Genomic DNA, 16,645 nt, shown 5'->3' on the forward strand with positions numbered 1-16,645 from the left:
TCAACCCTCTCCGTTACTCTGTCAAAAAACTCAATCAAGTTCATAAGACATGATTTCCCATGCACAAAGCCATGCTGACTATCTCTAAATATGCTTTTAAAGATGAACATGAGGTAGTACATGAGCCTTCTCATGAAAATAAAGACAAATAATTGAAGAGAAATGTAGCCACACGAGTAGACTCACTTCGGAAAAAGAAAGCATCAAGGTCAGAATCACATTTAGAATTGTAAAATAAGTACTATTTAATGTGCATTTAGTCTTCCTAGTGTAGAGAAGGTTGCCTAGTCAAGAGGTGATAATTGCAATAACTTTTCTTTTTCAAATGTGATTTGAGTGTCACTGGCAAAGTTAGCAGTTGCAGAGGCTTCTTAGCTATTTTGGAGTGCAATTAAGAGGCAGCCACATTGAAATGGGTCTGTGGCTCAACTAGAAATAGACTCACATGAATTCAAAAGACACTTCAGGAACTTTTCCCGCCTCAGGCGACTGACTGTGTGGAGTTTGCACGTTCTCCCCGTGTCTGCGTGGGTTTCCTCCGGGTGCTCCGGTTTCCTCCCACAGTCCAAAAGATGTGCAGGGTCAGGTGAATTGGCCATGCTAAATTGCCCGTAGTGTTAGGTAAGGGGTAAATGTAGGGGTATGGGTGGGTTTTGCTTCGGCGGGTCGGTGTGGACTTGTTGGGCCGAAGGGCCTGTTTCCACACTGTAATGTAATCTAATCTAATCTAAACTCTAATGCCAAAGACAGATCTTTCAGAATAGGTGCATGGAAACAGAGAAACTGGAAGAATAGGAGGAGGTTTTTATGGATAGTGGAGTTTCACTCAGGTAATTTCTTAAGTGCGACAATAAGAATTGTGAGATTTCTTGGCATATTTGCAATGTTTGTCTTCACAGATTGTGAGATAGACACACCTTCTCATTGACGCAGGTTACTTATTTAAAGCAATTTATACCAAAATATGAAATTCATTGTTACATTAATTAGGTCACAGGCCACTTCTGATGTTAGGCCACCTATCATAAAGGACTGTGAATTTACATCATAATAGTGTGTGATTCATATACTAGAAAGTTTATTCCTGCAGTTTGAAAGTTCATTGGACATTCAATGAAAAGGGCAGTGTTGCTATAAAGATGCTACATTAGATAGTCTTAAGTCATTAGCAAAATTGGAACTTAGAGACCCTATCTATTTCATAAAGTACAGTATAGATTCTCCATTATCAACCAACATGAGCTCTTCAAAGGTCGATGTTGCAACGAACACCAAATCAAAAACGTGAGGAGTATGTTTGAACTTGAAGCATTGAGCATATATGTGACCTATCTTTCCTTGAGTGTGAAAAATACCTCATCAATTTGTGTTCAGTTTTCCCTGATCTATTTTTAATTTTGTCAACAAATTGTTAATGGTGTCTAAATGAACATTTTTAAAAACAGTAACAATTTCCTTTGCACCCTAGCTATTGCCATTGCTCTAGAGAGTATGGCGTGTGTAAATGGTGCGGAAACTAATTATAGTATTTGAACCTTGGATTTAGATCTGAAAGTTAAATTGCTTGGGTTTATTTCTCCCTTTATGAACAATGCCCCTGTAGCATCTTGGCAGGGTTCTTATTTTGTTCAGTTCTGGGGCCCTAACTATTTTCTGAAGGGATTTCCCTTCCATAACTTGTAATTTTAAGTTTTTATTTTTCTACAGTCTAGCCTCTCAGTACAGCAAGTCTCCAGCCTACTACAGCAGTAGGCATTGTTCTGGCTGACAATGTTGAGGGTGCCTAGCAGCTCGCCAATGGCAGCTGTCCTGGTTAGGATGGGTGTGCCTAACCAAAGGGACTGCAAGAGTTCAAGAACCCAGCTCAACACCATTTTCACAAGGACAGCTATGGATGGGCAACACATGTTGGCAAATGAATCAAAAACCTCTAGGGTCATCTATAAGTTGTTTGCCACCCGTTAAACTGAGTTGGCAGTCCTGCCAAACCATCCTTGTATATTTGCAACTCACTTTGTGATCAATATTAGGGTCACTGTCCAACCGGTAAATTTCAGTTTCGTGTCGCTTAGTTTTTTTTTAAAGTGTAAAACTTGTTGACATCAAAGGAAAGCATAACTTTTAAAGATGTTTGTTTACTGGTTTTATTTTATCACATAAATTTTTATGCTTGTTGATAAACCATTGTTTAGGTGTTATAGCCCATTGCCTTTTTAATGAGTAATGGACAAAAACATCCTGTAGCTGGTATACCATGTGTGTAACACAGTTCTCTTTAAGTATCCTTTTAATAGCCTTGACTGAGATGATTAGGGTGAATCCAAAGAGGTTCTTTAAGTATATTAAATGAAAAAGAATAACTAGAGACAGAATAGGACTCTTCAAGGACAAAGTGGACATGTATATATGGAACGGCAGCAGATGATCGAGATCCTCAATGAATATTTCTCCTCTGTGTTTACTGTGGAGAAAGACATGAAAACTTAGAAACTTGGGGAAGTTAGTGTGATATCTTGGAGATAGTCCATATCATTGTAGAGGATGTTTTGGAAATATTAAAATGGATGAAGGTGTGTAAATCTCCCAGGCCTTACCAGATGTATCCAAGAACCCTGCAAGGGGCTAGAGAAGAAATTGCAGGGGCCCTGGCTGATATTTTTGTGTCATCTTAAGCCATGGTGAGGTCCCAGAAGACTGGAAGGTAGTGAATGTTGTGCCCTTATTCAGTAAGGTCTGCAAAGAAAAACCTGGAAACTATAGACCAGAAAGCTTAGTACCTGTGGTAGACAAGTTACTTGAGAAGATTCAGAGTGATAAGAATTTGGAAAGACAAGGTTTGAATAGGAGTAGTCAGCATGGCTTTGTGTGTCATGTCTCACAAATTTGTTAGAGTTCTTTGATGAAGTGACTAGGAAGGTTGATGAGGGCAGGGCAGTAGATGTAGTCTCAATGTAGATGTATTTCTAAGGCCTTTCATACGGTTCCAAGTGGTAGGTTGCTCTGGAAGGTTAGAATGCATAGAATCCAGGGTGAGCTGGCAAACTGGATATACAATTGGCTTGATGGTAGGAAGCAGAGGATAGTAGTGAAAAGATGCTTGTCGGACTGGAGTCCTGTGACTAGTGAAGTGCCTCTGGGATCAGTGCTGGGCCCACTGCTGTTTATTATCTATATCAATGATTTGGATGAGAATGTCCAAGGCATGATTAGTAAGTTTGCAGATGAGACTAAAATAGGTGGTATCGTGGACAGTGGGAAAGGTTATCAGAAATTGCAGCAGGATCTTAAGTGGGCTACGAAATGGCAAATGGAATTTAATATTGATAAGTGTGAGGTCTTGCATTTTGGAAAGTCAAATCAAGGTAGCAGTTTCATGGTGAATGATAGGACCTTAAGAAGTGTAGTGGAACAGAGGGACTTTGGAGTTCATGTGCATTGAATTGAATTTATTGTCACATGTACCAAGTGAAAACCTTTGACTTGCGTGCAAAGCAGGCAGATCACATAGTTAAGTAGCATAGATAGTAAATAATAGGTAAAGCGGCAAAACAAATAAACACAGGTACAGGCAAATGTTAAGACTTTGTGAGTCCATTCAATATTCTAACAACAATAGGGTAGAAACTGTTTTGAAACCAGCTGGTATGTGTGCTCAGGCTTCTCTAACTTCTCCCTGATGGTAGAGCTTATAGAAAAACATTGCCAGGGTGGGATGGATCTTTAAGAATGCTGGCAGTCTTTCCTTGACAGCAGGCCTGGTAGATGGATTCTACACATGGGAGGTTGGCTTTTGTGATTGTCCGGGCCGAGTTCACCACTCTCTGTAACCATCTCCAAACCTGAATAGTACAGTTGGCAAGGGTATTCGCCGTCATGCCAAATTTCCACAGCTGCCTGAGGAAGAAAAGACGTTGTTGGGCCATTATAACCAGTGCATCCACATGAAGAGTCCAAGAAAGCTTGCTGTTGGAAGGTTCTCTGAAAATGGAGTCACAGGTAGATGGGGAAATGAAGAAGGCTTTTGGCACACTAACCTTAATCAGTCAGGGCACTGAATATAGAAGTTGGGAAGTTATGTTGCAGTTTTACACTTCATTGGTGAGGGCTGCACTTGGAGCATTGTGTTCAGTTTTCGTCACCTTGCTATAGGAAGGATGTTATTAAACTGGAATGAGTGTCAAAGAAATTTATAAGGATGTTGCCTGGACTCAAGCGTCTGAGTTATAGGAAGAGGTTGGATAAGCTAGGACTTTTTTCTTTAGAGCATTGGAGACTGAGGCAGAACTTATAGAAGTATATAAGATCACGAGAGGCATGGATAGGGTGAATTCTCCAGGGTTGGGGAATTGAGGACTGGAGGGCATCAGTTGACGGCTAGAAGGGAAAGAATAAAAGGGAACCTGAGGGCCAACGCTTTTACACAGAGGGTACTACGGAAATGAAATAGCTGCCAGCGAAAGTGGTTGAGGCATGTACATTAACAACATTTAAAAAGCTTTTGGACAAATACATGGATAGGAAAGGTTTAGAAGGTTATGGGCCAACTCCAGGGAAATAGTGTTAGTGTGGATGGACAATTGGTCAGCATGGACCAGTTTGGGTCAAGGGCCTGTCTCCGTGCTATAGGACTCTATGACTATGATTCTAAATGCTTTATATTATTGAATTCCAGGTTTAAATGGTCTTAAAAATTTGAACTACAAATTTCAATTAAAATGTAATTAATATCCTTTACAGAAGAAACACTTCACAAAATTTGTATTTACATAATTCTGCTTTGACACATTTACGTAGCTTATTTTCCAAAGTGAGAAGTTTTGATTCTATGAAAGTATAAAAGTAGAAATAAAAATCCTTTCAGTTGCAATAAAAATTTATGCTCATCTAAATAATTGGAGACTTAAAATTTAGACCCTAATTTTGTATATAGCATATCTTTCTCAAATTTAGTATATTTTATTATGCTTTGATCACACTTTCCTAAAGGACCCAACAATAAGATTAATTATTGTTCATACCTCATTACACAAACATTAGAATTTTTTTCCTAAGTTTGTTCTTCAACATGTTTTCTTACGGCCTTCTTAGTTTGCATAGTCATTTGTGTATCTGTATCAATGGATCTGCCAGTTCCCTTACCTCTTTTAGACTCTCAATTTTCAATGAAAATTGTCCCCATGTTTTTTCTACCACATTGCCCCACTTCATACTTACTTTGGTTGAGTAGGCAGAAAAGTAGCAAATGGAATTTAATCTGAAGAAATGCTTTTGAGGAAGGCCAAAAACAGCAGTGGGGTACTCAACAAATAGGAGGTTTTGGGAGGGATACATGAGGGAAGAGATCTTGGATTGCATGTGCATTGGTCCCTGAAAGTGGAAGGACAGGTAGATCAGGTGATAAAGAAGGTATATGGGGTGCTTTCCTTTATCAGGTGAGGTAGTGAATACAAGAGCAGGGATATAATGTTAGAACTATGTAAGCTACTGGTTAAGTCATAAGTGGAATTTTGGTCACAATTATGGTCACATTAGAGGAAGGACATAATTGTTTTAGAGAGAGAGAACAATGGAGATTTAAAAGACTTGAATACTTCAGGTATGAGGAAAGATTGGTTATGCTAGAGTCTCCTTAGAACAGGGGTGGCTGAGTGTTGACTTAATCAAGTTGTACAAAATATTAAAGAATTTAAATAGAGTGGGCAGGAAAGACCCCACAGCAAAGGTCAATTACCAGGGCATAAATTTAAGGTGATGTGAAGAAGGATTAAAAGGGGCATGAGAAAAAAAAACTTTTTGCCGGGGATAATGGGTGGCTGGAATTCACTACCTGGTTTGATGGTTAAGGCGGAAACCTTCAACTCATTTACAAGGAGCCTAGTTCTGCATCTGAAGTGCTGGAACCTGTAAGGCTATGAACCAGTGCTGACAAATGGGATTAGGAATGGGCAGCTAGCTCATTTCACCAGAGTAGACATGATAAACGATGGTTCTATACCGAAGTTAACATGTAAACTACACATATATTCTGCAAGTTTGTTAATATATTCCTGCCTTATGTTATAGTTCTTCTCTGTATTAACTCTTATTTTAATGTCATCCACAAATTTGTTCCTGATGAATAATATCTAACCCCCAAACTGAATTTTACACAGTGATGGTTACCCTGGAGATTCTTCTCTTTAGCCAAAGTTAAGCAAATTATACAGTCGTGCTAAATGCCCAATAACATGGTATTTTCAATCCAAGCATCTTGTTTAGTAAACCATTGTGACTTACTGCCTCTACTCCCTACTATTTTTCAAGAAAACAACCAATATTTTTCAAGAAAAAGACTAATGAGCAAAGGCTTCCTATAGGCACTTATCCTCTCAATGGTAACATGAATTACAAATACCTTATATCCAGGTGAAAGTATTAATGTGCAATCATTTAAAAACAAACTTTGTTCCATTCTGAAACTAAATAAATGGTTTAAAGTATAACCACTCATAAAACCTGAAATTCCTGGGAACTAGAGACTAACAATTTATCAATCATCAGCACAGATGTTTTGGTCAAAGTGTGATCTCCCTGTGCTCTCTTCCTAGCAAAACTATCTAGCCTGCCTTCTGACCTTTAACACTCAAGCAACCCAATTGTGTTGACAGCAGAATTAAGAACAGGTCTCATGAATGTCTTCATTCTTGCATTTTACCCTAAATTAAAAACACAGTGCCGAAACGTTACAACCTTGTAAAATCTTACATTTGTAACAGAACAGAAGGTTACTCTTGTAGACTGGATGTAAACATAAGAGGTATAGTTAGTAAATTTTCAGCTGACACCAAAATTGGAGATGTAATGGACAGTGAAGAAGGTTACTTCAGATTACAATGGGATCTTGATCAGATGGGCCAATGGGCTGAGAATTGCCAGATGAAGTTTAATTCAGACAAATGTGAGGTGCTGCATTTTGGGAAAGCAAATCTTAGCAGGATTTATACACGTAATGGTAAAGTCCTAGGGAGTGTGCTTGAACAAAGAGACCTTGGAGTGCAGGTTCATAGCTCCTTAAAAATTGAGTCGCAGGTAGATAGGATAATGAAGAAGGCATTTGGTATGCTTTCCTTTATTGGTCAGTGTATTGTGAAAAGGAGTTGGGAGGTCATGTTGCAGCTGTACAGGACATTGGTTAGGCCACTGTTGCGTGCAATTCTGTTGTCCTTCCTATCGGAAAGATGTTGTGAAAATTGAAAGTGTTCAGAAAAGATTTACAAGGATGTTGCCAGGGTTGGAGGATTTGAGCTATAGGGAGAGGCTGAATAAGGCTAGGGCTATTTTCCCTGGAACGTCGAAGGCTGAGGGGTGACCTTATAGAATCATGAGGGGCATGGATAGGATAAATAGGCAAAGTCTTTTCCCTGGGGTCAAGGAGTCCAGAACTAGAGGGCATAGGTTTAGGGTGAGAGGGGAAAGATATAAAAGAGACCTAAGGAGCAACTTTTTCACTCAGAGAGTGGTATGTGTATAGAATGAGCTGCCAGAGGAAGTGGTGGAGGCTAGTACAATTATAACATTTAAAAGGAATCTGGATGGGTATATGACTAGGAAGGGTTTGGAGGGATATGGGCCAGGTGCTGGCAGGTGGGACTAGATTGGGTTGGGATATCTGGTCAGCATGGACGAGTTGGACCGAAGGGTCTGTTTCTGTGCTGTACATCTTTAAGACTCTATGACTCTAGACAGTGCTAGTCGGATGGAAGAAACTTCGCATGGAGCATAAAAATCAACTTAGACCTTTTGGATTAAATATCTTGTTTCTTCATTGTAAAGATTTGTATTAATCTTATTGAAAATACCAAGACAATGTAATAATTTAATATTGTTATCATTTTGCTACCATTGCCTGTGAATTTATCATGTGCAGCACTTAATTATTTGATTCTGGTTTTTCTTTTTGCTATTTAGGTGTCTGCACAATATTTTACTATCTATTTTTGTACTTTTGATCATTATTTTTGTAACGCCTCCTAGCCATTTTAACTGTTGCCTTAGTTTCTTTTTAATCTTGTATCCACTTTCATTATGCTCTTTTTGTTTATTTTCTTGGTGTGTTTTTTAATTTACCCATGTTCTGTCATCAGGGACTAATTTGTTTTATAACATCAACTTTCCAGTTTGTTGTTCCATTCTTGTTACCCCAAAAACAACTTCTTACCCCTTGCATTGGTCTTTATCTTAATCCAATGTGACACACTGTAGATAAATAAATAAATGAGGCAAAATTGAAACTAAAGAAAAAGTCATATATTAGAATATAAATAGAAAGGAGAGGGTGATAAAAGTGGGGCAAGTGGGGATTGATGTCATGTCTAGCAATGGGGAAAAGGGAGTCATGTCCAGTATTGGTGAAGGGGGATTGGGTCCTGGGCTTAAAATGAGGGTGTTGGGTCCCATAAAGAGAGGGAGAATATTGGGTCCAGAGTGGAGGCTGTTGAATTCCAGGAGGAGGGGGGTGGCTAGTCAAGGACTAGAGGGAGTTAGGTGTCTGGGGGAGAGGGGTGTAGCTGGGGATGTGTGAGCTAAGTTGGGGGAGGGTGTCAGTTGAATATTCTTTTACCTGTTATATTAGGTATTTAATAGTCTTCCCTCAGTAATTATTTATTTAAGTGCAGCAGAACCCACTACACCCCAAAATGAGATTATATGTTTGCATTGCTCCTGACTATCCATAATATTTATTTCGTCTATAGGTAGGACATTTATGGCAGGGTTTTCACCATTTTGAGTCCTCTTCCCAGATAACATTTCCAGTTTTTTTGAGAAATGCTAATAAACAGTACGGCGTTGCTGAAACATAATAATATCCTTCCAAATAGATCTTTAGTTAAATTACAGTTTCCACAGAAAAAAACAGATAGGATTAAGAAAATTTACTTCAGAAAATTCCCTATAATTAATACATAAGATAACAGAATTTGATGGAACCACTATAATTTTTTGATATAAGTATTGATTAGTTGTTGGGTGACAAAGTTCATGATCAGAACATAAGAATAAAATATTTGCCATATATTGTCACAATAATATGGAATTGTAATATTAGTTTTGTTAAATGCTACTTTTTAGACAAAGTATATTAATCAAAATTGGAACTGAAAATATTAATTTATAATTTATATTTTCCAGTTGTACCATAGGTCATATCCCAATTTTCTCTGACCTCCATCCTTGTATTCCAAGGCGCTATGTAATGCCATGGAAACAGGACATGAAGAACAGTAGGCTCATTTTAAAGGTATTGTTAATTAATGTCAGCAATTGTTATGACTGAAGACCTACATTTTTCCTATGTTATTTCCTATGTTATTTCCTATAATACTGTAGAATGAATATTTTTAAAGCGCAATCTTAAAATCCCTGCTTCAGGAGGTTCAAATCCAGCTCAATCAGAATTAATATTTTCATATTTATAAGAATCCTTGACTGTGTGGATTATGTAAACTGAAAGTCCTTTGCTATATTTCAAAAATGTATACTGGCATTTCTTTGATCCTTCTGAGAAAGATTAATACTGTTAGTGCCAATTTGTGCAATGTTAGAGTGTATTGTACCATAAACGGGTAGGCATGGGGGATGCAATTGCCTTGTGGTATTATTGCTGAACTATTAATCCAGAAACTGAGCTAATGTTCCTGAAGAAGGGCTTATGCCCGAAACGTCGATTCTCCTGTTCCTTGGATGCTGCCTGACCTGCTGCGCTTTTCCAGCAACACATTTTCAGCTCTGATCTCCAGCATCTGCAGTCCTCACTTTCTCCCCTAATGTTCTGGGAACCAAGTTTGAATCCCATCAAGTACGTGGTGGAATTTGAATTCAACAATAAATATCTGGAATACTGATGACTATTGTCAATTATTGGAAAAAATCTATCTGGTTCACTAATCTTGTTCAGGGAAGGAAAATCTGCCATCCTCGCCTGATCTGGCCTACATGTGACTCCAGATCCACACACCTTGACTCTCAATGGTCGAGCAAGCCATTCAGTGGTACCAATCAATACAAAGTATCTTCAAGGGTTAGGCAATAAATGCTGGCCAGCCAGCAATGCCCACATCCTACAAGTGAGTAAAAACAATACACAGCAGGAAAGAGAGAACTAAACAGGGGCCTAATTGATGAACAAAAGGAAATGAAGAGTCACAGAGTTATACAGCATGGAAACAGACCACTATGTCCAACTCATCCATACCGATCAATTAATCCAATCCCATTTGCCAGCACCAGGCCCATATCCCTCTAAACCCTTCCTATCCACATACCCATCCAGTTGCTCTTTGAAAATTGCAATTTTACCAGCTTCCACCGCCACCTCTGGCAGCCCATTCCAAACACACACCCTCTGTGTGAAAAAGTTGCCCCGCATGTCCATATTAAATCTTTCCCCTCTCACCTTAAATCTATGCCAACTAGTTTTGAACTCCCCCCTGTGAGGAAAGGATCTTGGCTATTTACCCTAGCCATGTCTCTCATGATTTTATAAACCTCTATAAGGTCACCCCTCAGCCTCTGATACTCCAGGGAAAACATCCCCAGCTTAGTCAGGTTTTCCCTATAGCTCAAACCCTTCAAAACTGGCAACATCCTTGTAAATCTTTTCTGAACACTTTCAAGTTTCACAGCATTCTTCCTATAGCAGGGAGACAAAAATTGCAAGGAACTATGAATCTGCACTCCAAGGTCTCTTTTCTCAGCTCAGACCTTACCATTAAGTGTATGAGTCCTTCCCTGATTTGCCTTTCCAAATGCTGCACCTCATATTTATCTAAATTAAACTCCATCTGCCATCCTCGGCCCATTGGCCCATCTGATCAAGAACCATTATACTGTGAGGTAGCCTTCTTCACTGTCCATTACACATCCAAATTTGATGTCATCTGCAAATTCACTAACTATACCTACCATGCTTCCATTCAAGTCATTTATATAAATAATTAAAATCTAGTGGACCCAGCACCAATCTTTGTGGCACACCGCGGGTCCCAGGCTTTCAGTCTGAAAAGCAACACTCCACCACCACCCTTTGTCTCCTAACTTGCTCCCACTACTTTTGTATCCAAATGGCTGGTTCTCCCTCTATTCCATGTGATCTAACCTTACTAACCAGTCTACCGTGAGGAAACTATCGAATGCCTTATTGAAGTCCAGATAGATCATGTTCACTGCTCTGCCCTCATCAATATTTTTCGTTATTTTTTTCAAAAAACTCAATCAAGTTAGTAAGACACAATTTCACATTCACAAAGCCATGTTGACTATCCCAAATCAGTCCTTGCTTTTCCAAATACATGTAAATTCTGTCCCTCAGGATTCCCTCCAATAACTTGTCCACCAAGTCAAGCTCACAGGTATATAGTTCCTTGGCTTTTCCTTACCACCTTTCTGAAATAGTGGAACCATGTTAGCCAACCTCCAGTGTTTTGGCACCTCACCTATGGCTATTGATGATAAAAAATATCTAAGTAAGAGGCCCAGAAATCACTTCCATAGCTTCCCACACAGATCTAGGGTATACCTGATCAGGTGCTGCAGAATTATCCACGTTTATGCATTTTAAGACAGGTGTCAAAGAAATTAGCATAGGATAAAATGAGGCCCACACAAAAGAATACTGGCTGAAGTTACTCAATATCAAAAGCTACTTGCATTTGAAAGGCATCTTACAGAAAGCATTATTTGAATAGCAATAAAAGAGGAGGGGCAGTGTAAAAATACAGGATTGAGCCTATGATTAGGAGTCAGAGTTATAAAAAGAGACTAGAAATTTGGGGCTGGGTGTTACTAGTTCTTTGGTGTTGGATTGGAAGGAGTGAATGCTAAAATGTGGGAAAGTGGTCGATGATAAGTGTCATGCCAACGTCCCTGCTAGGACAAATGACGACCATCCAACCAGAGCCCAGTAAAGTGGCCAATTAAGGGCTTCTTTATGACTACACTGGCATTTTACTTGCCACATGTAATTGATGTTTAAGACTACTTTCAGGCTCAGAACATGCAAACAAAGAACAAGAGTACGTCACTTGACTGTTCGAGCCTAGAGCACTTTGGATGTACTCAACTATTCAATTGATCTGATTTTAACCTCAACTCTACATATACTGATCACCTTACATCCCCTCAGTAATTAAATATAATCCATGTAAGATTCCACGTTGTAGATGCCATGATGATGGGAGGGCCCACTGCCTCACATCGTGTGAACCTTAGTGGCCTCTGTCAGACACAAGCGACAGACTGTTCACCTTTTGAGAACTCTTTGGCTTGCAGCTGGGCCCAAAGTGGCAACGGTCATCATCATGACAATGGCAACATGGAATCATACACAGGTTACATTTGTTTACCAAGGGTGTAGAAAGATTATCAGTAGTGTATGCATGAATGGAGAGTTGAGTAAAATCAGATCAACCGCGATCATATTGAATGGTGGAGCAGACCAAAGGGCCAAGTTGCCTACTCTTGTTCCTTGTTCATATGTTCTGAGTCTGAAAATAGTCTCAAACATCAGTTTGAACCAACTTTGTATAAGGCAGCCTCCCAATTGTTCACCTCTGTGTGTGCCATCCAGTTAAGGACGATGGGTAGCCCAAGGAAGATGGAGGCTCTCAGCATGATATAGGGGCTGGAGCCACTGAGAGAAGTGAACATTACCGGAAAAGACAGATGCAGGAGATACCTCAAAATGCAGGGGTTCACATTCTTCCATGGTAAAAATAACAATAACGTAATGTGAGGCAGTTCAGGCTGGAGAGTTGACCCACCCAGAAAGCCATTCTTGGTTGTCCATGAACAATACAGACCCTGATGGTGCTAACCTCCTATGGCCTGTCAACCTCCCTGTGTGAGGCCTCCTCTACAAATGTAGTGATTGGGACCAGGTGGACCTTGTTTACTATGAGGTTCCCTGATTGGCCCAGGTAAACAGCCCCAACCACGTAGTCAGTGACGGCCACCTCGACCTAATCACTACAGCAACATTGTTGGGCCCCAAAACCAGCAGGTAGGTGCATGTGACAATAGGAAAGTAGGGGGGAATGGCTCTTGATTGGGCCCGATTAGGAGTTGGATGGTCATGCTGTGGCTGGACAGGACCTTGGTTAGCCCACTGTTGGAATATTGAGTACAGTTTTGGTCTCCCTCCTATTGGAAGGATGTTTTGAAATTTGAAAGGGTTCAATAAAGATCTACAAGGATGTTGCCAGGATTGGAGGGTTTCATCTACAAGGAGAGTCTGAATAGGTTGGTGTTGTTTTTCCTGAAGCGTTAGAAGTTGAGGGGTGACCTATAGAGATTTATAAAATCATGAGGGACATGGATAGGGTAAATCAACAAGGTCTTTTCCCTGGTAGTGGGGGGGGAGGGGTGAGTATGGAACTAGAGGGTATAGGTTTAGGGTGAGAGGGACATGCAGAGGGTGGTGCATGTATGGAATGAGCTGCCAGAAAAAGTGGTGGAGGCTGGTACAGTTACAACATTTAAAAGACATCTGGATTGGTATATGAATTGGGCATGGGCCAAGTGCTGGCAAATGGAATTAGATTAGGTTAGGATATCTGGTCGGCATGGACAAGTTGGACTGAAGGGTCCGAGTCAATGACACTATAATTGAACTTGCTCCCTTCCCATTTCAATGGCACAGGCAATATTGATAATGTCTAGCCTTTTATTTCAGTTTCTTTTCATGGATTGTGCAAATGGCAGCTGAGTTCACCTAAATAACCATACTTCAAATTAACTCATTATATGGATGATACTTTGAAATAAAAGCAAAATACTGTGGGTAGTGGAAATCTGAATAAAAACAGGGAGTGCTAGAAAAACTCAATAGGTCTGGTAGCATCTGTCGGGAAAAAGCATTACTCTGATGCTGAGTCCAGTATGACCCTTCTTCAGAACACTGAAATAGTCATCAGCAAAATGATAAGACGCTCAATAAATACTAGGCTAGGCTTTCTGTTACTAGCACCTTTTATCTTAGCCTGCTGGACAAACTTTCCCCATTCCTGAAGAAGGGCTTATGCCCGAAACGTCGATTCTCCTGTTTTATTATTAAATAGAACGAGCTGAGTTACAAATTGGATTATCCCCAGGATTAGTGAGGAAAAAGTAATCATATCAAAATAAATATTTGCAGTTATATGTACCTTCCACAACCACAAGGTATCCCACACTTTACAGTCACTAAAGCAATTTTGGCATTTGTCACTGATGCAATGTAGCAAATGTGGCAAATAATTTGTGCACAGCAACCTCCTAGAAGCAAATGGCAACCTCCAGATATAATGATTGAGGCATCGATATTGTACAGGACGCTTGCTTTTTTATTAAAAATAGTGCAAAGGGATCATTTATGTCCACTTGAAAAAGACAGATGGACTCTAAGAGAAACATTTTAACCAATAGATGGTTACTCTGACAGTGAGTACTGCAGCAGAGTACTAACCTGCACCCCAAGTGGGAAGTGAGAATGCTACCAAACAAACCACAGCTCAGAACTAATGATTTAAAATACAAGTTGATGCCAATGACAATTTGTTTTGTAAATTCATAATTGATGAGCATTGATTTAAAAGCGTTTGCAAGTTAATCTTCTTGAATTAATCACCTTATTGATCATGACTTTCCCATTTTAGCACCAAAAACTGAGTGGAATACCACATGATGAAGGGGAAGAGAGCTTATTCCTGGAGAGACGTGAACGGCTGTGTCATGGAGAGGACAGACTCTGTCTCAGTGATCAAATGAACCAATTGACTCCAGGCAATATGCTTCATATTCCTCTGTCTTCCCATCTCTCCAGGTACCGGAGCACTATTATACGACGCTGGGGCAGATCTCGCACCTAAACACTTTCTGATTGAGCCACCTTCCTATATTCTTTGACCAGTATAAAAGAAGTAGTTGATATCTTTGGGGACCTGCTCATCATCAGTTACTAATTGTTCCGTGCTTGTCAAGAGTAATAAACTATATCACTGTCTCAATAAAAAATGTAGCATAAGCTCATCTGCACTGTGCCTCTGTGACTCTATGTGTTCATTTATGTTAACTGTAAAGGGGATTCATCGTAAGTAACTTAAGACCAACTGTTAACAATGATGATCCATATTAATTCATCCGTGAGCTGCCATTGGCATTGAGTTATAGTGCATGCAAACAGACCCTTTGGTCCAACCAGTCCATGCCGAACATAATCCCAAACTAAAGTAGTCCAAAACTCATATGTGTGTATACTACTTGTGGAGAAAAGGTCATAGCTTTCTGGGGTCAGGCTGTCACAACAATCACTACTTGTTCTCCAAAAATATATTAAAATGGCACTTTTCCTTCCAACATCCAGGCCACTGGCCAGAATGATGCCCAGGATTACAAATTTGGATGATGGAGGTTCTTGTAATTTCTATATTGTCTATTCTTGTAAAAAGATGATTAAAGCAGCATGTTGGGTCCTGCAGTCGTGTTATTTAAAGGGCCAGACATCTTGATGGCTTGTACATAACATGTTTTAAACTTTTCCAACACAAGATCCCTAAAATGTCTTGTTGTGTTTTGTTTTGGCATCTGCCAAAGACTATTTTTTTATACTCATGGGAATGACAGGGGAGTAGGTGACTTGCCTACTGAACAGGTTTAGGGATCGCAGTGTCAGTGTCTCTGAGTCAGAAATTACAAGAAGGTAGAGCGGAAGTGGTGGAGAGAATAAGCCCTGCCATTGAATGTCAGGGTGGGGGAAGGCAGGGGCACTTTTCCTGATTGGATATTGTCTTTGCCAAGCAGTTGGATGATGAGAATGTTATTTGCTGCTTATCGGCATAAGCTTGAATGTTATGCAGGTCTGGCTTTGTATGGATACAAACTGCTTCATTTTTGTAGGAGTTGTGAATGGTGCACAGGAGGGATCAAAACACCGAGAGAGAGAAATGGTTAACAACAACTAGTATTTACAATAATTGAAGAGGGCATTCAGTGGAATGCATAGCTCCACCACACTGTGATATCAACATTATTACACTGAAATAGAAGACATATATGGATACTGAAAATCTGAAACAAAAACAGAAAATTGCTGGAGAAACTCAGCATGTTTGGCAGCATCTGTGGAGAGAAAACACATTAAATCGTTTGAGTTCAGCAAATCTTCTTCAGTGCTCTGAAGAGTTTCCCCAGCAATTTCTGTTTTATGTTTACAATTTGGATACCATCGGACTGTCATAATGTACTTGCTCTGCTTTTTCTTCACAGGTGCTGCCAGAACTGTTGAGTTTCTCCAGCAACTTCAGTTTTTGTTTCAACATTATTACAACTGCCCACATCTTTGTTAATGTTTTTGCTTTTGTGACTAAAAAGCTCAAAAAAAGCTTTGTATGAAGAGCGCCCTTTTTTTCAGGAGGCTTCAAGGCAATCCACATTTAATAACCTGCTTTGGAAACTCTGCTTATAGTTTGATAGCTGTGACAAATTTTATAAGAGTAGTTGAGTTAATCCTCATTATTCCACAAAAAAATCACTTTATCCTATCTCCTAAAGTTAACAGATCAATTTTATAAAATTAAATTCCAGGATCCAATTCGGTATCTTCACACCAATAAGTAAGTAGTTCTTCCCTAAG

At 39.6% G+C, this 16,645-nt stretch overlaps 1 protein-coding gene across 1 annotated transcript; it reads left to right on the top strand.

Moving 5' to 3' along the window:
* Positions 1-752: 752 nt before the first annotated feature.
* Positions 753-14,961, top strand: LOC122539244 (testis-expressed protein 43-like). The gene is made up of 3 exons (XM_043673949.1): positions 753-830; positions 9,169-9,277; positions 14,670-14,961. The coding sequence occupies exons 1-3, from the start codon at positions 808-810 to the stop codon at positions 14,880-14,882; spliced, it is 345 nt and encodes a 114-aa protein (XP_043529884.1). The 5' UTR covers positions 753-807; the 3' UTR covers positions 14,883-14,961.
* Positions 14,962-16,645: the final 1,684 nt, after the last annotated feature.

The sequence above is a fragment of the Chiloscyllium plagiosum genome, chromosome 2, assembly GCF_004010195.1.
Source record: "Chiloscyllium plagiosum isolate BGI_BamShark_2017 chromosome 2, ASM401019v2, whole genome shotgun sequence".
NCBI classification, from domain to species: Eukaryota; Metazoa; Chordata; class Chondrichthyes; order Orectolobiformes; family Hemiscylliidae; genus Chiloscyllium; species Chiloscyllium plagiosum.